The 22,123-nt window shown below is 38.8% G+C and overlaps 1 protein-coding gene across 1 annotated transcript in view; it reads right to left on the bottom strand.

The window, feature by feature from the left end:
- Positions 1–3,145: 3,145 nt before the first annotated feature.
- The window catches only part of LOC128614037 (CUGBP Elav-like family member 5), an 81,785-nt gene continuing 62,807 nt past the window's right edge, over positions 3,146–22,123 (bottom strand). Inside the window, exon 3 of the mRNA XM_053635287.1 lies at positions 3,146–3,292. Coding sequence (XP_053491262.1) covers positions 3,254–3,292 — 39 coding nt within the window. The 3' untranslated portion in view covers positions 3,146–3,253. The remainder of the gene's footprint in view (positions 3,293–22,123) is intronic.

Here is a 22,123-nt window from a genome sequence, read left to right as displayed (position 1 = left end):
GGGTACAAATAGACAAAATAATGAAGAACATAAACACAAAACAGGTGTTACACAATCATGTAACACACCAGTGACAGCACAGGGGTGGAAACAAGATTAAAACAGAAACAAAAGCACATGGCAATGTACAACCCCAATTTGGGAAACTGTGTGAAATGTAAATAACAACAGAATGCAATGATTTGCAAATCTCATAAACACATATGTTATTCACAATAGAACATAGAAAACATATCAAATGTTTAAACTGAGGAAATGTACAATTTTAAGGCAAAAAATAAGGTCATTTTGTATTTGATGGCCGCAACACGTCTCAAACAAGTTGGGACAGAGGCAACAAAAAGCTGGAAAAGTAAGTGTTACTAAAAAGAAACAGCTGGAGGAACATTTTGCAACTAATTAGGTTCATTGGCAACAGGTCAGTAACATGATTGGGTATAAAAAGAGTATCTTAGAGAGGCAGAGTATTTCAGAAGTAAATATGGGATGGAATCTGGATGGAAGCATATATTGCTCTAAAACCTGTATATACCTTTCAGCATTGATGATGACTTTCCAGATGTGCAAGCTGCCCATTCCAAAGGCATGGCACCAGCATTTGTGGATTGCAGATTGGTGAACCTCTGCCCATCTTTACTTCTGAGAGACCCTGCCTCTCTAAGATACTCTTTTTATGCCCAATCATGTTTAATTAACCTCCAGCTGTTTCTTTTTAGTAACACTTACTTTTCCAGCCTTTTGTTGCCCCTGTCCCAACTTTTTTGAGATGTGTTACGGCCATCAAATTCAAAATTACCTTATTCTTTTCTTAAACTGGTACATTTACACAGTTTATTGTGTTCTACTGTGAATAACATATGGGTTTATGAGATTTGCAAATAATTGCACTCTGCTTGAACTGCACCACCTGCTTAGAGCGGTAAACAATGTGAAGCAAAAGTATACATGGCTAAAATGTACAATGTGTCGTTTTTACTAAGTTTTAAAAAATGCAATTGTTTTCAAATTTCTAGGGTATAAGAGGAACAAAACACATCAGGACGTGCTGTTATTTGAAAATAATCAACTTGAGGTAGTAACCAGCATCAGATTTGCATGAGGTGGCATCACACCACTCCGTCACTGATCATTTTCTTTTAAACAGCATGCCTTGTCATGTTTTATTCCTCACTTATTACATAAAACAGAGTGGGGAAAATGGGAATGAAAACATGGAAGCAGTCCAGCAGGCTTTGCCAAAATCAAAGAACTACTCAAAGCTGCCACCGGCTGATGGAGGCAGCACTTCAGTCATTGAGGTGAGGAAATGTGGGTGCAACTTGCAGCCACATCCAATCAATGAATAAATAAGTGTATGAATAAATAGCACATTTGGCCTGTGTGGATAGATCAGAGACAATACCTGAGGCAGTCTTTGAGACACAGAGAGAGTGAGAGATGGATGAGAGGATGAGAAACATCTCACTTCTCTGATTCATAAGCCCAAGAATTTATTATTGATTTGGAGAAGAAAGATCAAAGATGGCCAAAGAGTATAGATGAAGGAAGAAGATCAACCTGTCAATCATTCCAGGACTGACCCTCAGTTCTGCATCCAATCCATAGGCCTGGGTCTACTTTCTTGCTCTGGAGCACGGTCAGACTGTGGGATAGGGCAGCTCCATTAATATCCAACCTAACAACCATGGTAATGTTACATTATTGAAGAGAGGTGAGCCGCTGAACTAGTACTATTACACGATCGGGGCTTTCCCTCTATGCAACAATTTTCCACTTCCAAGGACATGTGTGTATGGAAGATAGAGGCTAACAATATATGCTCTTTCCTGTTATTGATCCGCTGGTTAGGGACATGCATAGATTTCTCAATCTGGATGATAAGTGGCTTTGATAAAATAGGTTAGCATTGATAAATCCATGAAAACTTGGATGGAGATTTAATGAGTTTCGTTTTCTGTTGGGTTGCCCCTCTCACCTCCTCATTTCCCACACACATAATCTTGCTCATTTTTACCACAGCTAAGGGACTCCGGAACATTATTTCGGTGTATAGCAAGCAATCAATGAAGCTGCCTTTTGTTGTCTCAGAGAAGCCACAATCTTACTGAAGCCTAACAAACCAGGTGTGTGTGTGTGTGTGTGTGTGTGTGTGTGTGTGTGTGTGCGCGTGTGTGTGTGTGTGTGTGTGCATGCGAAATAATCACAGTTTATAAGAAGCTTGGCAATTTATCTACAAATGCATAAAAAAAAGAATTGTCCAGAGTGCAGGAAAGCCCAATCTCTGCTGTGTAGCCAGGTCATTTGCTTTCTGTTGTACGATGGGAGCAGAGATATAGGATCTTACCATGAAGTAAAATCAATGAGCCATGAACTCATTCAGATTGATGTTAAAGATGATTCTGGCAGAAAAACACTAGGTCAGGAATATAACACAGTTCAAAAGACATGAGACGGCTACTGTATGTTTTGCGTAAATGATGCGTTGACACCTACTGACCAACCTTTATCACAGAGAGAGCATATTAAAGCAATAAGCCATTACAGGGCATGCGTTACACTGATTATATTATGAGTAAGGATGTTCCGAGGCATGACACAAAGCGGAACAGTGACATAAACAATATGATAACAATCCAGTGTTGAAGGAATAATTGAATTTGTTATTAATAAAATTCACAATGAACCACGTAATGTAGTCTGTTAGTGGTAATGCTTAAGCAACATAATGGGATATACAGGGCATTCCATGGACAGAACAATGGCTTAACGGTGTTTATACCCTTGGCCCAAATATATGAGTACACACCCAGGACCGATTGTGGGCTTGTTTTGGGGAGGGGCTAATATTCACAAGTTTGCATTCACATCAAAGAATTCCTTCTGAAGCTTCCCGAATGACGCAACAGAAAAGAGTTTGAGATTGTTTGTTCGAATTCCGACAATGCCACAGTCATCTGCAGCTGGGAGTCCAAGAGAGCAAAACTGCTTATGGGTGGGAATTGGGATGGCATACATTCTCTCCCCTTTCAATTACAGTGACCTAGCCAGTTGTGGGCATCTGCAAGCTCATGTGTGCAGAAGAGGGTGGATAGCACAGTGTGTTATGATTCTTGAGGAGCAGTTTGAAAAGATGTGGTTGGCTGGTTTCACTTGTCTTGGAGGAAGCATGTGTTACCCTTCACCCTCTCCGATTGGTAGCTGTTGTATGATTGGGGAGAGCTGGCTGGTGAGAGGGCATTAGCTGGTGACCAAATTAGGGAGAATAGTGAGGGGTAATCCAACAGTGGAATACCTGCAAATGAAGGCAAAAATACATCAAGGTTTTTACAACAACTACTAATGTAGCTCAATTAGATTTTAAAACCGAAGCTATCCATTTTGTAATCATTGTTTTTTTGCTTACAATTGCAGCAGCAACACAAGTCCTTTGCATAAGTCCTACCCCACTGTATTCACGAACAGCAGTCCATCTAATGCAGCACACTCACTTATACTAACACTGGTGTAAGAACTGGCCCAGTCAATAGAGCATCTCCCTAACTTCCTCAGCACCAACAGAGCCGAGCACAACTGATCTGTCTGACTATTTTACCTGCTCTGTGCAACCCATGTAACACTTCACACCTGCCTGCGCTCCAGTACACCTGCCCGCATTAGCACTTCATTATCCCCAGAGCAAGTGTGGAGAGATCCTAGCTAATCTCCTGTGTTCTAAAAGCGCAGAACCATTCCCTCCTTTTCCCAAGCAGTGAGGGCAAAAAAGTCCTCTAAGTCCCTCACACTAAACCCCGCTGTGAATCCAGCAGCAGTGCTCACAGGGCTGCTCTCTACTGCTCTTTTCTTAATTCCCTTCACCCTCACTTCCCCTGGGTGTAAATCAAATACAATTCAGAACCCCACCTCCTCCATTCCTCCCACTCCTTCAGCAGGTCTGTTCTGTTTTAATGCTGCTTTTTTTTTTTTACATGATTGGTTCACATAATGACAGGAAATGACAGCAGTATGGACCCCCTCCTCCTGATGGGCCTAAATCAGTACACGCTGCGAGGGCTAATAGTGCTGAATGAACCTTCGAGGCCACTGAGGTCCAACAGCCAGCAGGGTCTATTGTATACACGAATAAATAAGGACACACACACACACACACACACCAGTATCCATGTTCCAGTATGCATTTTCTCTACCTAGCTTTTTGTAGGAGGATGTTTATTTAACATTTTTGGAAGGAGTCTCCATTGTTCACAGGAAAGTCCAATATGGAGAATTTTTCATGTTACAGTTTCTTGATAACAAGCAGCATTTATAGATTATATTATATAATGGCATTTTTGTATAATATATGGAACATTTGTCATGATACATCACAATTTAGTGTAGCTCTGTTGCTAAAGTTCATTTTGTCTGTATACTAACATCTGAATGCAATTTTTTTTTAAACAATGGCTAAGTGGGGGGGGGGGTGACTTAGAGGTTAGCATGTTTGCCTCGCACCTCCGAGGTTTGGGGTTCAAATCTCGCCTCCACCCTGTTTGCACAGAGCGCGCATGTTCTGCCCATGGCTCTGGGGTTTCCTCCGGATACTCCGCTTTCCTCCCGAGTCCAAAGACATGCGTTGTAGGCTTCTCTAAATTGTCCGTAGTGTGTGAATGTGTGTGCAGATGTGCCCTGTGATGGATTGGTACCCCATCCAGCATGTCCCCCGCCTTGCGCCCTGAGTTCCCTGGGATAGGCTCTAGACCCCGTGTGACCCTGTGTAGGATAAGCAATACAGAAAATGGATGGATGGATGGATGGACAACATCTGAGTCACTTGCTCTCTCTCATTGGTCCTATTTAATTATTTTAATAGTCTTTTTTCTAAGTTCCCCCCTCTGTGTACAGCAGTAGTAATGCAGCGTGATATCTGAGCAACGGATGGCGTAGGAAGAAGGGTGATGAGGCTTAACGTGACGTAAGCGTCTAAGCTGTCAGGCCATGCTGGAGATACAGCCTACAGCTACAGTGTGTAGCTCAGGGGAAAGAGCGCTAGTCACGCATGAAAGCTCTGAATGGGCACTGATGTGATTCATTAAACTCCTTCGGACAGTGTGTATTTGTGTAGTAATGCAGCTACTATGTTAAAATATTCTCAAATAAATGTGCAGCTGTGCCCTCATGATGGACATAATGGGTCAGAATTAATCCTAGCAAGCATGTCATATGTAGGGTAAAATTACTATTAAATTATAGTGAGATAATGTATTGCAAATCATCACAGATACACAGATGACAATTATATACGTGATTAAATCTTAGCCAAGTGCTAATACCAAGCTGATAATAAACCAGTGATGAAATTTCAGTAAAGTAGATCAATCTCAATGATAGAGCAAAAAAAAAAACAATGCTTTTAATCTATTTTTAAACGACCAATATATTCAGTTTAATAGTGCTTAATGGTGTGAAGATTTTTTTTAGCAGAGTGGAATGAATTTAATATCAAGCCTGTGTGTTTAACATGTATAAATCACAGCCACAAGAAAGATCTAATTGTCTCAAATGATGACTATTATGCTGCTGCACTTTGTTGGCAAAATGCGTGAAATTGCAGTAGGTTTAATGTCTGCAGGGTAGCGACCAATCACAGCAGGGAAGAACTGATAACTTCCTCGATGATATCTCTAACAGAAAGTCATTCCTGTTTAAATCACATTTCGAGGTCAGAAAGATGATCTTGCAATCAGTCGTATGATTCCTTTTTTTTTTTTTTAAACCTAGGTGTCTGACCATCGTCTCCTTTCCTATATGAACCTGCCATTGTTTCAGCGCAGCCCTCTTGTGGCAACTGTGTGGACACTCATAAATCTCAAAAGGCACACGGGAACCCTTATATCCCAGAAATAAATTTGAATAGGGGCTTTTCCATATGAAACAAGACAGAACTATATTTACCAGAAACATTTTGAGGATCCAACACAGCACAATGACCTGTAGCTTTTAAATACTACAGCGCATAGGTTTAATTGCTTGTTTTGTAATGGTGTGTTTGTGAATGTTAGACTGTGTTGTTTCTTCCACTCATACACACGTACAAAAAACAAAAAAGAAAAGTATTCATGCATTGTTTATGCAAGCTGATGGCTTTGCCAGGTCTGATTTATAGTCTGGTAAAACTGCTGCCTAAAATCTGTACAGTGAAGATGAAGAGCTGTGACACGTTAACAAATTCAGCTCAGTAGCAGTGTGTATTAGGAGTGTGTATGAAATGTGTGTATGAGATGTGTGTAAGGAGGGTATAGGTGGAGTGCGTATGAGATATGTTTATGAGGAGTGTGTATGTCCACTATGTATGAGATGTGTGTATAGATAGATAGATAGATAGATAACTTATTTTAGGAAATTTGTTTCACTGTGGGTGCGTAGAAAACATAAACACAACACCATACATAAGATGGGTATGAGATGTGTGTATGAGACGCGTGTACAGTAAGAAGTGTGTTTGTGTACTATATATTAGATGAGTGTATAAGGAGTGTGTATATGAGGATTGCATATGTGGAGTGTATATGGGTAGTGAATATGAGGAGTATGTATTAGAAGTGTGTGTCAGACATGTGTATAAGGAGTGTGTATGGGTAGGGTGTATGTGGAGGTGCACTCAAGCATGAGTGGATTGATAGTGTCCTAAACCTGATTCACCCAGGTTGTGTGTGTGTGTGTGTTTTATCAGTGAATGTGACAGCTATGGTCAGGTTGATGGTGAAGCATGCAAGCAGGCTTCTCCCCCAGAGCGCTCAACACTCTCTCTGGCAGAACACATCACTGTCATGCTCTCACTGACTCACACACACACAAACACACACACACACACACACACACACACATATTTTGAAAATCATGAAAAGAACACACTTTATTTGACATGTTGCTATTTATTTAAAGCAGCAAGAGTCATTTAGTAAAAATGTTTTTAAACTTATTTGATGTGACTACAAATAGACATGGGCTCTTACTAGAATACGCACCAATCTGATACCCAGTATCTTCACAAAAAACGGTGTATCGGATATCAGAGGAAACATGTCAGATATCAGATCCTGTAACAAATGACAGAGATTGGAATTGGATTTGCAAAATAAATTCATACTTACAGAGAGACTATATTTTTCTTCTTTTTTTCTATCTGTTAGGATAGAGTTTATTATATTTATATTTTATACTTTACTATATTAATTATATTTACAATGTAAGTGATTTTGTGTGAAAGAGTAAAACTGAAGTGCTTCAGTAAAAGAAAATATTTTTGAAGAAAACAGTATCAGATTGATCAGCTGATACTCAGTATTGGTATACTTTAGTATTGGTATCGTATGAGACAAGAAGCATTGGTATCATGCCGTCTATTGATCTTACACATTACTTAGTGGATTTTTTTTTTGCCTTTGAATGTATAAAAAATGGATTCTATGATACTGTGATATCACATAAAGTGTGCAATAAAATTTATTTATTTATCATTTATTCTGAGTCTTTTACCAATCTTAGCCATAAATATTTATGAAACACAGGTTTTGAAAGGCGTATCTATTCAAACTAAAAGTACAATAGGGGATCTGTTTTGTTGGAATAGTATTTAAACCGTGACATTCTCTGACAATACTAATACACTCCACAAGCACACTCCTCTACATGCACGGTAACACAAAAAGCCCTTACAATCCCTGGCCCCATATTTCATTACTTCATACAAGTCCAATTGGAATTTTAACATACTTTTTTGCAATGTTATTTGGAGAACTTTGCCATTTACACGGCTGTACCTAGTATGTACTCATGCAATATACCGTTGGAAAGCTAAGAATCTTGGGATTCGATTTATCTAAATCATTTACAGATACAATCACAACAGTAGCTACAATCAACATATTTTTCAGACCACCAGCATACAAACAAACAAACATCATATGGCGCTACTCACCCTTTAAGCCTCATAGCAGTCCACTGATCCATAACATCCCAACAAAAACAGTCTTGTTATACTGGAAAAGGTTTTTTTTTTACACAAAAAGCTGCTGCGTCATTAAAAAATTATCTCAGAAGATCACCAAAATATCTCAGATTCCAAAATGGCCCCTGGCTGAACCCTATCGAATGACACCTCATTTGAACCAATAGGAGCTTCCATGTCCTGTCTATAGGCTTCAAAATCCAATGAGAGTCTGTGCTGAAGAGAAGCCACTGAACTGATCATATAGCCACTGAACTGCTCAAAAGAATGGTATCTTGCTTCATGGTTGTGTTTCAACACTTCAATTTAAAAGTCCCTGTGTAAAGCTCTGTAAACAATGGCACAAAAGCGCATAAAGTGCATAAGGTTTCAATTATGAAAATACATGTGAAAATGCATATAAATATACATACAAAAATACATTTAGTAGATTGCTGTATATGTGATATGATCATTCTAAGGAAAATCAAGAGTAGCAGCCTTTATATCCTAGTTATATGTACATGGTTACCAAGGGCCCTTTGGAGTCTCCAGAAAAGCTCCAAAAAAGCATGGACATACCCTTAGAAAAACAAGTGTAAAATGTTAATTTTATTTGGTATTGTTATCAAATTTGAACTTGGACTAGGAAAGGCTTCATGTTGTGGACCAATTGTGTTTTCCAACTAATAACTCCCAGCTGTAGTCATCTGCAGGCATCAGTATGCAAAAAAAAAAATCAGGCAGAAAAAAAACCTTATTACTCAATACGAGTAGCACTTTCAATGATTCTGCCTTCTGGGGGGAAAACTTCTGAGTGTCTCCTTTCAAAAGAGATCAAAACCATGCATGTAGTCCAAATGGTTCAAGAACAGTTTTAATTTGACTTTGGGTATGCCTTGGATAGGCGCTTTAGGCTAATTCTACTGAAACTCTAAGAGGTTAAAAATCATGATGTCCTGTTACTACAAATCACACACGAACCCTATCACCTCGATGAGCACACTGTGCAATTAGTGCGCTATAAACAGGGTGATATTTTCATTCTAGCTGCAGTGCCTGCCACACACCGCACATCGTTCAGCTCTGTCTGCGGCCTGGCAGCCACCTAATGGGAGTTTTAGACTAATTAACTGGTGCCTCTATGGTGGATTTAGAGGGAAACAACCTACCGCTAGGTACATGCATTCATATGCAAACAAAGGCACAAAGCGCCCGCAACACTGGGTTTTAGGTGTGTAATTAAATTCAATAAATAAGCAAAGGTGAAGAAATAAATCAAGTGGAAACTGATGAACAGCAGGAGATTAAATGCCACCGAGGCATGCTGACAAATATTTCAGTATAATTTTTAATAGGATAAAATGCGTGCAGACATGCACAGAAACACACAGCGCAGCTCCCAGTCATGGCTCCTGATTACCCCACACCAAAAAAAAACCCTTATCATTCATTCCACCAACATAACAGCACCTTACGTTTTAGATGAAAAAGAGCCTGTCTTTATTAATGACTATTGGTGTTGCACTTAATGCTGAATAAAACATGAGGGGCAGCTGTGAAAAACTGAATAACACCGGTAATTAGGTGCTAAAGGGGAGGGGGCAAATGTAAGTCCCTGTGAATATTAATGAACTCATTGGCAAAGTGTGGAACAAGTAAACTAGGAGTGTTTTCGCACTTGCCCTGACTGTTTAAGTCTGGCACTGATTCTGGAATGGTTTTGCCAGAAAAAGTCCTTCTGAACCTTTTGATAGAAGCTGTGAAACCAGCAAAGAATTTGCTAATCAGGGGGCAATCTCCAGTAACCTCTTTATCCTGGCTAGGGTTCTGGTGGATCCAGAGCCTATCCTAGTAAGACCGGGTAGGAAGTGTGAATACACACTGTATTTGACATAACTACACTGCAGAATACCATGGGCTCTCTTTCACACCTAGGGGCAACTTATTGTAGACAATCCACCCACCAGGGTTTTTGAGAGGTGGGAGTAAACCAAAGAACCTAGAGGAAACTCACATAGAAACCTGGTGAACATGCAAAACCCCATATAGACAATAAGCCAAGGTCAGGACTGAACCAGGGACTATGGAGCTGTGAAGCAACAACACTACCTAATGTACCATTTCCATCTCCATATTTTTAACCAATGACTAAAATAGTTTTACATGCATTTTCAACCTCATCCCTTTCCACACGCCACCCTTAGTGAACCCCAGACTACTTTTTTTTCAGATGGACCAGATTTCTGTTCCCCAGATTACAAAACCACAATTAAAAATATCTTTCTCACATGACCAAATGTACCAAACTCAGCACAAGCAGTCTCAGATCCTGACACACACACACACACACACACACACACACACACACACACACACAGACAAGTGCGAGTGTGTCCTTTTGAGAGTCAAAGAATCGATGTCTAACTCTACCAGAATTATCTCTCTGGAATTTAACCCTCATAACCCTCATATACACTAGTTAAAGCATGTCAGTGTTTATTATACCACTATTCCAAATCAGTGTTAAAGAATCAAAGAGTCATATTTATAATGGATATGTCTAGCAGAGGATGGGATGAATTCACCCGGGATTGGATTTATAACTTTTTTCAAATCATATGCTGACATCACTGACAGTTCATGATGGACTCATTGCATTGACCATGACACACAGTGCCATCACCTTCACCCCAAACTGCTTATCCCAAACTACCACAGAGAAGAAGGAACAATAACATCAGAGCCAAATTGCACAAATAGCTTTTCTCTGAGGAAGAGTTGGCTGCTGCTACCCTGAGTGTGGCCATCTTAACTCTCCCTGTAGCTCTGCCATTCTTTATCACCTTTGATGGAGGTGAAGTAAGGATTTAAACTGCAAGGGTAAAATCACTTTCCCTTAGCCTTTGGCTCCTTAACAGAAAATTCCAGACCACTCTCACTCCTCCTCCTCCTCCACCTCCTCCTCTTTCATCACCCCATCCCCCATCCCTCTCTTCTCAACCTCTCAACAGCTGCTCTCTCTTTATTATCTGTCCCTTCTTCCCTTCTCCTGCCCTTTTCCTCTAATCCACCAATACACTCCCACACTCTAGCTGCTCCCCACAGAGCACACGCCTGATTTGCCTGTCTGGGTTGCTCGGAGTTTTTGCTGGCATTTGCCATTGTCTCGCCAACATTTCACTCCCTCTTGGTATAATAAGATGGATTAGGACTTGTTTTGACAGTTAGTTAGAGAAAAGGTAGAGGGTAAAATGCCAGCGAAGTAATTCCGATGCTCTATTTTGAGTAGCCTGACAAATCAAAGTGGGTGAAATAAGCTTTTGTGCATCCGCGGTTGACTGCAATCTCTTCTAACACTAATAAAACCAGCCTTCAAAGCTCATTCACCCTACAGTTTCACTCACAGGCGTTTTCGCTCACAGATGTGTCTGATTAGGTATGTGATTTGGAACAGATCAAAACACAGTACACAAGGCTGGTCCGATTCAATTCTTCACTCAGGGTCAGGACAGTACAGGTACCGGACAGAAACAATAAACAAACATGACAGCACTCATTTCACTTTGCCTTGGCCCAATAACCTTGATCAGGCTGGGTATCAGTCATGGTGGTCATTCAGGCATCCCCCGGGCTTTTCCCATTGGGACTACTATGTCTGGCTCTGTGTTCTGCAGCCGGCCTCTCCTGCTGCTGCATCATATGTCTAATTTCCTCAATTAGCAAAGCAAATTCAGCTCATCACCTCCTTCTCATCTATGGTCATCCCCTATATCATTACCCTCCATGTAGCAATCCATCAACATGTTTTAAACTCATTTTAAGGCTAAACTGAATATACACTGCCCGTAGGGACTCGCCATGACCCCAAATCCACCAAAAAAAAAAAAACAACTGTCGACACAATCATCCAACCCAACTGAGCTGTACTGGGAGATGTGGGATATAAAGATTTGACAAAAATGTCCAATCAGCTCGAAAAATCATTAGGCTGTCCTGTAAGAAGCATCTCTACAGAATTCCTGGAAAACTGACTTCTTGTATGAACTTGAAGGGTTCTGCTGAAGGGCAAACTGAAGAACCTTTAAGGGTGCTACATTCATGAAGTATAATAGTGACACATCATTCATAATGCAAAAGCAAATTTTAAGGTTTATGTCTGTCACTGAACATTTAATTAGATGTCAGTCAAGATAATTGTATTTAAATTGATTTAAATATGGGAGTTGTCCTAATATTAACCAACACCATTTGCCCAACACCTTAACTCAAGGTCCAAAGTTAACAAAGTAATGACATTCCTCTGAATATTTTATAGGTTTTTCATGTATTTAGTCAGACACAGATGGACACATTCTGTTTTTTCCAGTTATTCCAGGACGTGTTGTGGATAAACACTGTATAATTCAGAGTCATACTTATAATCCTGAGCAGGATGTTGTGGAATGGGAGAAACACAGAGCCACCTGTACCAAACACACTTCACAGCAACACTTCATCATCTTCTCCACAGGGAAGAAAATACAGCTCCTTGGGGTGGAGAAAGTCTCTTACAGAACCACATGAAAACAAAGAGATGCATTAAGAATTGCATTGCTTAGGCTACAGTTGCGGAATTTAGTTGTTTAATAATAAACAGCAGTATAATTTGTGAGCTGAGTCTCAGTTAAACTACATATAAACTGACCGTACACTTATGGGCTTTCTGTCCACATGTACATCAGAAAACTCAACCTGAACTCATGAAGAATTTGTATGAAATTGAACAAATGGAAAAGTGGAAGATGGAAAACTTTCATCTTTGTACCTTCTATACACTGGGTTTGTGAGAAATGCTGGAAAACTGAACTTCATAGACAGAGATCAATTTTAACAATGTCTAAGCTTAACGTAGGATGCACAGAAAGTTTGGCTACCAATTTATTTATTTATCTATTTATCTATTTACTTAGGCAGAAATGGCAAAAAAAAAAAAAAAGGCAAAGAAATTTTGACTAAAAAAACTTGTGCCCAAGGACTACTGGTCCGAATGTTCCAATCAATACACAGACAACATACTGTCTAACAGATTTATTTATTTATTTATTTATTTATTTATTTATACATTTTTGTTTATTGTCTGCTCAGTGTTATGAAGTTCTATTTCATTACTTTGTAATTTTTCCATTAAACATTAATTAGTAAATGCTTTTAATGAATGAATTTAAATTTTCAAAAGCAACAAAAGTAAAAATGAATTATTAAGAATGTATGCAACAGTACAAAAAGCTCATTAATAATTGTTTCTGTAATTATTATTATTATTATTATTATTATTATTATTATTATTTTAAAACATTGGTTTGGTTGGTTTTTGGTTTTCAGGTTTCATTAGTCTAATTAGTCTAAAATTGACCAAATAATGTGCAGCTGGATGGAAAAGATTTGGTATACTTATAAATAACAATAAAGGGTGGAGATTTTTCTATGACTGTTTTTTTTTCTTTCTTTTTTTTTTATTTTGGTGGTCCTCTTTAGTTACATGCAATATTCATGTAACTGTAGTTACAACAATGAAGTCCACAACAATCTCTATTTGTATCTAAGAAATGCTGCTGTAATCTTAAAGACTGTCCTGTACTCATCCTAGGACTATAGGACAATATGCTCATACTGAACATCCCTTCAACACACTTTGTACTGTTAAACTTTATAGTATACATTTGTAGAAATGTAACAGTTTATAATTGTACTATCCAGACTAAATCCTCCCAAATGTTATTCCTTAAGTTAAGTCATCGCAGGGAGTGTGCCTCTGGCTTGAGCATTGGGGATCTAAATCGATATCCACATTTAAGTAAAGCTTCATAATATACAAATAAAATTGAATTCAATTGAACTGGATTTTTTGTGCCATTAAATCCACTCTATACTTTTATTGCCTTCTAATACACGTACCAAAGCCACACACCACCTTAAGAAGGTTAAAAGGAGAGTCGCCAGTGGATGTTTAGTGCTCCACATTGTTGTGATGGATGAAATATCTGCAGCCCATAGCCTGGTGTGGACACAGCTGCCACAAGCAGAATGAAAGTCATTGCTCAGAGGAGACCAGTCTGTGGAAAAGAGCTTCGAAATGAAACAGCAAACTGGCCTCCATCGCCCGGCCTTACACACTCCCCTCATCTCCCTCTCTGCCCCACAACCTGTTCATCACATTACAAACTAGGCCAAAGAGCTGGAGTGATAAAGAAAAAGAGAAAGTGAATAGGAGTGGTGCTGCCAAAAAACAAAAGAAAAAGGCTTCAGCTCAATATAGTTGTTTCTGGAGTGCCTATATAGCAAATCAATTCTGAATTTCAGTTGTATATTGGTAGATCTACAATAAAGCTAGCATTGACACAACACCCCTTTGAAACCACAATAATACCTAGTTACACCCAGCTGAGCCTCCACTCCTTATTTCCTCTCACACATTTCATTTTCACTTCTCTTTCCGTTCAGAGACACACATGGTGCCTCCCACCCCAATTTGTTCCAGTGTCTTTTCTTCTCCCACAATTTTTTTTTCTTGCGTATGCTTTTCACAGTCGGTTCTTCGAGCGCTCTATTTTTATTTTATTTTTTATTTCTCCTTGCTAACAGTTTTTCCTCTTTCCTTTATCTGCAGAATAACTGTGTACTAGGGTGAAGATAATGAGGTTGTTCATCCAGAACTTCAAGCACAAGTCCCAGTGTTCAAGTCCTCACGATCCTAAAAACAAATATTTTGACATTCAGACACACAGGCAAGACACGGCGCCTGTGATCCTGCACCTTACTTTTTGGATTAAAACAAAAAAAAAGCCAAAACAAAACAAAAGCAAAAAAAGAGATATGATCTGGGAAACCATTCCTCTGCCTGTTCAGTGTCTTTGATCATAATATTAATGTTCTACTGAGACTACTACTTCTACTCAGAGCAGACTATGTGATGAAAAGTGCATGTTAATTAAAACTCCGACAGAAATATAGAGCGCGTGTGTGTGTGTGAGAGAGAGAGAGAGAGAGAGAGCGAGAGCCAGAAGAAGCATGATCGAGTTTATATTCATAAATATAGTGATGTGGATCATCCTGTGTGCATATTGTGCATTCACACCTGTTAATAGCTGGCAGTATGTAACTGTAATTGCAGGCAGCGCAAGTCCATGGCGCCATTCTACCATCGCATTTTTACTATAAAGCAGATTAATATGGGTTAATTACCATAGCGTGGCACGCTTAAATGCTGTAGCACAAATCTATCATCGAAATTACTCCCTTGTTTTTTGCATAGAGTTTCCAATGGGGAACGGGCACGCTTCGTCTCAGCAAGCTGCCTCTACGAGCAGCGGGATTGAGAAAATTAGAAATCCATCTGAAGAGTCGGGAGGGTGGAAATAAAGGAAAGGGACTTGTCATCAGAGCTGTAATCATTTCTCTTGTTTAGTTATTGATTGTGTGGGCGGTGGTAATTTACGTGGTGTGTTCTGTGTGTTCAGTCTGGGCAGGTCGAGGCTGGTCAAGAAAGGGCCGCTGGGAGACGGCTGTAGACAGTACCATAACTCTAATGAGCAGCCATAAAAATGAGCCCGTGTTGTGCCGGACTTTAGAGCAGTTCATCTCCACAATGAATAGTTCCCAGTGGGCCAGGTGGTTAATGCCATTTATTAATAGAAGCACGTAGGCAGTACACTAGGCCTGGGCCCTTTGAGAACCTTTTATTAAGGCATCTGGACGGAGAGAATGTGTGTGTGTGTGCGTGTGTGTGTGTGTGTGTGTGTGTGAGGGTGTGTGAGATGTGAAAAGAGTCACACTATTGAACATTCTGTGTGTATACGGAAGAGCATCCCAGAGCAAAAACATCAAATAATGGCAGTGATTTACGGAAAATAAAGATCGGCGCCTTGCCAATAGTAATTATCACAAGCTCTATTCTTCACCTTCAATACATCATGACAAAGTTCACAGGGTAAAGGTCAAAGCAGTGCAACCTCGAGCTAGCTATTGTGAAAAGGCGTCAAATAGTAATTAAGGTACCATTAAGACTACTAAAAAGGACTGAACAAACAGCAGCTCTGAGATTCAGGAATACAGTATGAAGAAGCAGCGGCATGTTGTCCTTCGAATTTATCGAAGGAAATGATTCAATCCCAGTCATTAATCTTTCATTATGACTTTATATTCAGCATAGGGTGGTCCCTAGTAGAACTACTGAGAAGTTTAGCATTCCTCCTCACTTCCTTCTAAAGTCTAAGTTCGATTTATAAAAAAGTGAACTTAACACAAAGAAGGGTCACTAAATTGTTCTTCTGCTTGTCCTCCTAGAGGACTACTACCGTGATCTTTTTTTTCTGAATAGATTCCAAATAAAACCTGTTTATAAAGTTACACTCTTGAAAAAAAAAGCTTCTTTAAAGTGATGCCAGGGAAAAACTGTTTTGAATCCTTAAAGCCATTTGTAGTTCCCTAAAGAACCTTTCAGTCAGATTCTTTTCCCAGAATAAATTGAATAGTAATTTTCCACCACAGGGATCCTTAATGGTAACAAAAATGGTTCAAAGATCCACCAATCAAAAGATTGTTCAGGACACAAAAATGATTCTTTACAGTATCAATCTAAATAGCGTTTTCTGGTATCATAGTTTTTTTTAAGAACATAGAACCCTTGAGAGACTTTGTGTTTAGTGAAATATAATAGGATTTAATATGGATCTTAATATAAATGAAGTATGAATTACATGAATATAAATTTGTTTTATTTGTGATGCAGAGAGGATGCTAACACCCAAAGTACTGTTTATATTTCCTTTTTAGCTTATATCAACAATTTGCCAACAACAATATATTTTTAATTATTTAATTAAGGACAACATGACCCTGAGTCATGTTAGTTAGTTTTTGCTATTACTTGCAGTATCAATGTCATTCACCATGTAGGACCTCCTCCAATCCCACAATGATCCCTACTGCAATGCCAGCAATTACTATATGTTTTTCTTTGTTAAATAACTATATTTAGAAATGTATTATTAGACTGAAATTATGTGAGCGTTCCTACTAGTGTTTTAGAACAAGCACATGAAAACTAAAATACACCTGTGATAGCTATTGTCACAGCAACTCTAAGTGATACCGCTCACTATACCAGCTGTACCAGCTGATGTCACTCTTCTGAAATCATTTCCTGTTATACTTCCTGCTCACAATGTATACAAACACATGGAATCCTCAGTGTTGTTTCAAAGTCTTACCAACTACCTAGTTGTGTGTAAATTCTCTGCCGTGTTGTTTCCCTGACTGCCTTGTTAAATAGTCTGAGCCTTGCCTTGTTTAACATTGTTGATTTTGGATTAGCACTTCTGCACAATATTATTACAGGTTTATTTGTCAGGGCTGCTGTTATAGAAAAAGGATCAACACCTTCTAACCAATCAGATCGAGCATTCAGCAACACTGTGGTAAAACGCATGCTCAAAATATGAAAATATCACTAGAAATTGGAAGATGACCTCATAGACTAATCTGCATATTGAATCATCATTATTTGCATATGAAAACATGTTATATGAAAAATGAAGGCTTTCTAAAGCCTCTTGGAACAGAATAGTGTTTGATAATAATAGATTACAACATATTTGTAATTGCAGCAACATAAGCTATCTATTTGTCTTTAAATATCTTTACAAAATACTCTAATTTCTATCAAGAACATGAACAAAAAAGGCAGTGGCGGTAAGTATTTGGGAAATAGACATGATGGAAAATAATTCTGGAAGGAATAATGAGCTTTATAAGCGCTTGATATTTATTATTAATAAATATCACAAAGAAGAGAGTTTAAAACAAAGAAAGAAGTACGCTGGTGGGACGAACAATGCTAATCAGGGATTGGTTGTTGGGAACAATGCTGATCAGAGATTGGTTGTTGGGAACAATGCTGATCAGAAATTGGTTGTTGGGAACAATGCTGATCAGGGATTGGTTGTTGGGAACAATGCGGATCAGGGATTGGTTGTTGGGAACAATGCTGATCAGGGACTGGTTGTTGGGAACAATGCTGATCAGGGATTGGTTGTTGTGAACAATGCTGAGCAGGGATTGGTTGTTGGGAACAATGCCGATCAGGGATTGGTTGTTGGGAAGCAATGGTCAGTGATTTGTTGATGCGAACATCTGTTCTCATAAACGCAACTCAGTCAGGCTTTACACACTTGTTGGAAATCAACCCAATCTGTTGTCGATTCATATAACCAGCAGCTGTGATGTAAGCTGGAGAGCTGTATCAAGTGCAGGAAAAGCAAAAAGTCTCCGGATTTGTTGCTGGGTTCTATTTTGAAATAAAATGTCACATCTAGCAACAAAATCGTGTGTGTGTGTGTGTGTGTGTGTGTGTGTGTTACGATTTAAGAAATATTGTTTATGCAGTTGTTTCTTACCTGTTATGGATGGACAGCACAGGATCATAGGACATGAAAGAGAAATAAAGAAGAGAAACTGATTAGTTCACAGCAATACTTTTCACCAATAGTGATTTTTTCTTACTTTTGGAAAAGGATCAGAAAGTAAATGTTGGCATTTATAGACTGTCTGCATTCTCACAGCCAGGGCTGGCAGTAACACTACATCTATAGTTCCGTTATACATGTCGCAGTTGGTGTCACCTCAAATGGCAGAATTTCAGGAATAACACTACAGAAAACACTTTGATGTATAATCTCTTGAACGAGCCTCTGAAAATGCCAAAAACAAAAATAATACCTAAAGAAATGTGCTTTATAAACTCCTGCATGATGCCACCACACAGCCCCTGGGCTTGACTCCAGTGCCTCCTCCTGGTCCCCCATTTGGGATTTGGGAGGCACTCAGACCACAAACTCCAAAGCACATAAATATGCATTGGCACTCTACGCAAACCCCCGATCCATACCGCCCCGGCCATCTGCATTAACCGAAGTCAAGCTGTGCTCTGAGCTTCCCTCCTCCAGTCCCACATACATCCCTACTGAGCCAGATCCTTCACCCTCATCCAAGGCAACCTACACTTGGCAAACGAGATGGCAAAAAAAACATACAACTCGCTTTCTCAGCTCTAGCTCTTCCCGTCACCAGTGCAGAAAATAGCAGACGAGAGAGATTACTTTCATACCCCACACTTTCTGCTTAATGTTATGGAAAGTGAAAAGAGATTGTCGAAGGCTGGGTAATATAGTGGGACATTTCTGTGAAATACTGGCATATTGTGTAGGAGTTCGGATATGTATTAGTGCTTTCTGAGAACATAACGATCATTAAAATGGCTTAAACTCGTTTTTTAGACAGAGGCACAGTCTGAATTTCAGCACCAACAGATCTCTTGTCTTTCTCTCTGTTCCCTCTCAGTGGCGGTGATGCTGGATCCTGCTTTTAAACAGTATTTCACATCATTGCGCTGAGCTAAATGCAGAACCCTCTTTTGTTCCCGCTCCCTTTCTTTCAGGATCCTACCATGAATATTTTTCCTGACCTACTTCAGTTGCGAGATAAGATAACATTTACCTAGACTGAATCAATGTCATGGTCAGGGCTTGGTTTAAACACAGAGACATATACTTCAAACTTTAAAATTGATACTGTGTCATGGTAACTTTCCTCGCTACATATTTTTGAATACCGTTAAGCGCCTCTGCTATTCTGCCTTAGGCATTGCAGACCGAATAAGCTGATGACCTTGAGCTGTGCTGATTGCAGATATAAAGTCATTTTGACTGTAGCATTGCAAAGCTACAAACAATCACTAATCAGGGAGTTCAGAATTTCTAACACACTGAATGACGATACCATTCATCTAAAATTTGTAACAGTCCATTTATATCAAATTCCTTGCTTACAAAGCAACTGATACTACTGAATGGCTACAGCAGTTGTCTTTTAACAATTTATTCATTCATTTTTGACTATAAATAAGAATTTGAAGTGGTTATCTTTTTTTTTTTTGCATTGGTGCCATAAGTTATGACTTTTGACTTCCACGATGGATTCTGAACAGATGAGACACATCTATTTTGAATTTGACATTAGAATAAATGTGTACATGTCTCCAGTTGTTGTGAAACATTTTGTATTCATTGTGCACTTCTTTTTTGTAAATATGCCATGTTTCAGTTCGCAAATTATCCCATAGAGAGTGAAAAAAAATCCCCCCCATTTCAAAATGAGTCAAATTTCTCTTTTCTGAGCGGTCACTAGCCTCGTAGCTAGTCTCTGGTTTGACGAGCTGCTTTCAGCTAGAGAATTTACATAAATGCATGTGATTACACAAACCATAACATACAAACTCTACAGAAGTTGGGTTGAACTACATGTTGCTGAACTACGGCTAGTTTTTTGGCTCTGCTACGGTAACTTTCCAAGTATCAATTCAGTCCACTGAAATACCTTGCCGGGTCTGCATCCAGATGGAGTTCCACCAGTTGACGAACACTGACTATAAGATAGTCGGTGGTTTCAAAACCTGTGGTTGTTTCCACTAGTAACAGCAAATATATAATAAATTCATGAAAGCCTGTTCCATTCCATGTATCTTAAGTAATGTTGGTTATAGTTAATCACATAATGACAAGTAATATACTCTAAACAATTTATTATCTGATACTAAATAGAGAACTGTCTAGCATGTCTATATGACTATTATGTTTTGATCAACCATGATACGATTTGAACAATGCTGTCATTCTTTACAGAGCAGAGGCAGCAGATATAATCTGTACTGTACAACATGTAGCTGGCTTTCTGTCTGTAGGTGTTAATTTAACACTTGATGTTTTGCTGTGTGTGTAATCTTGATTGAGTAGTGAGTAGTAGGTGAGTAGTCTAGCACATTTGCACTGACGACTTGCCAAACTGCCAGTGCTCAGCCAGGAACTGCTGTATTCTGTGTTGCAATCCTCCATTAAAGCTAAATGAATGCTATAAATTGTGTTATAAACTAGGGATGGGTCAGCATGACTGACTAATAGATTAGTCATGAGCAGTTGAGTAGTCGATCTGTGAAGTTCACTACTGAGATTTTACAAATAATTTGAATTAATGTTAATGATACTATCATAATTACAGTTAATATTATGAATGTATTATTAGGTACGGTATTATATCGTTATATTCACCAGTCCCTCCAGGATTTTGCGATTTTGCAATAGCAGTAATGAATGCAAAATCAAACAAACTTTTTTTCAAAATTACCACAGATTTTCTGCCAATTTGTCCAAGACACATCATGTGACGTCATCACAACACGACGTGTGACGTCATCACAACGGACATTCAGCCAAAGCCTTCTTCAATACAATTTTGTGCAATTGCAGTTTCGAAAATTCAAGTAGTTTTCCAGGGGAAAAAAGGCACAAAATTCTCCACAAATTGCATTGCAAATTTTTTAAAAAGCCACAACAAAATCAGGTATTTTTGGCCGCATTAATCACAAAAAAAACTATTTTTTTCCTGTACAGACTGATTCACATATCGGTGTTTACATATCCTACATTTGTCAGTAGTCTAAAGATGTTTGCACACAATACTAAATGTGTTTTATTTGTTTAATGGATAGTGAAAAATGCCTTTGATTTGGTGTGCAAGGGTGTCTGCCATTTTTGCAGTAAAGGAATAATAATACTACAGCACAGGTCCCTGAAAATGGTCTATAGTTGTGTAGCAAATGATATTTGAGCTGTTTAAAAGTCATGCGTAAAGCAGGACATTTATGGACAAAGTGTGCAAGTTGCCATTTTACATCTATCAGTTACACAATCTGTGTGCAATGGTATGCAATGGCTCAAGTCGGGTATTCCGAAGTTGGCATGAAAAGTGAATGTTAGCAAACAAAACCATGTCTTACAATGCAATATAATGACACTTACAATGAGATATTGCACTATCAGAAAAAAAGGTACCAAACTGTATCTTTCCTTGATGCTGGTACCATTAAGGATACACATTTTGTATCTGTAGTATGTATCTTTTACCTGGAAATGTAAATATAGTGTACCTTTAGAAATAATTATCTTTAAAGCTTCACTCTGAAAGCTATTTCAAGGTACACCAAAAGTACCTTCATACCTTCATGCATATTAAAGGTACAAAACTGGTACTCTTGATAGTACCACTCATTGATAATGAAAAGTA

This window comes from Ictalurus furcatus, chromosome 10 (genome assembly GCF_023375685.1).
Source record: "Ictalurus furcatus strain D&B chromosome 10, Billie_1.0, whole genome shotgun sequence".
Taxonomy (NCBI): Eukaryota; Metazoa; Chordata; class Actinopteri; order Siluriformes; family Ictaluridae; genus Ictalurus; species Ictalurus furcatus.
This window is presented reverse-complemented; position numbering and strand designations above follow the sequence as displayed.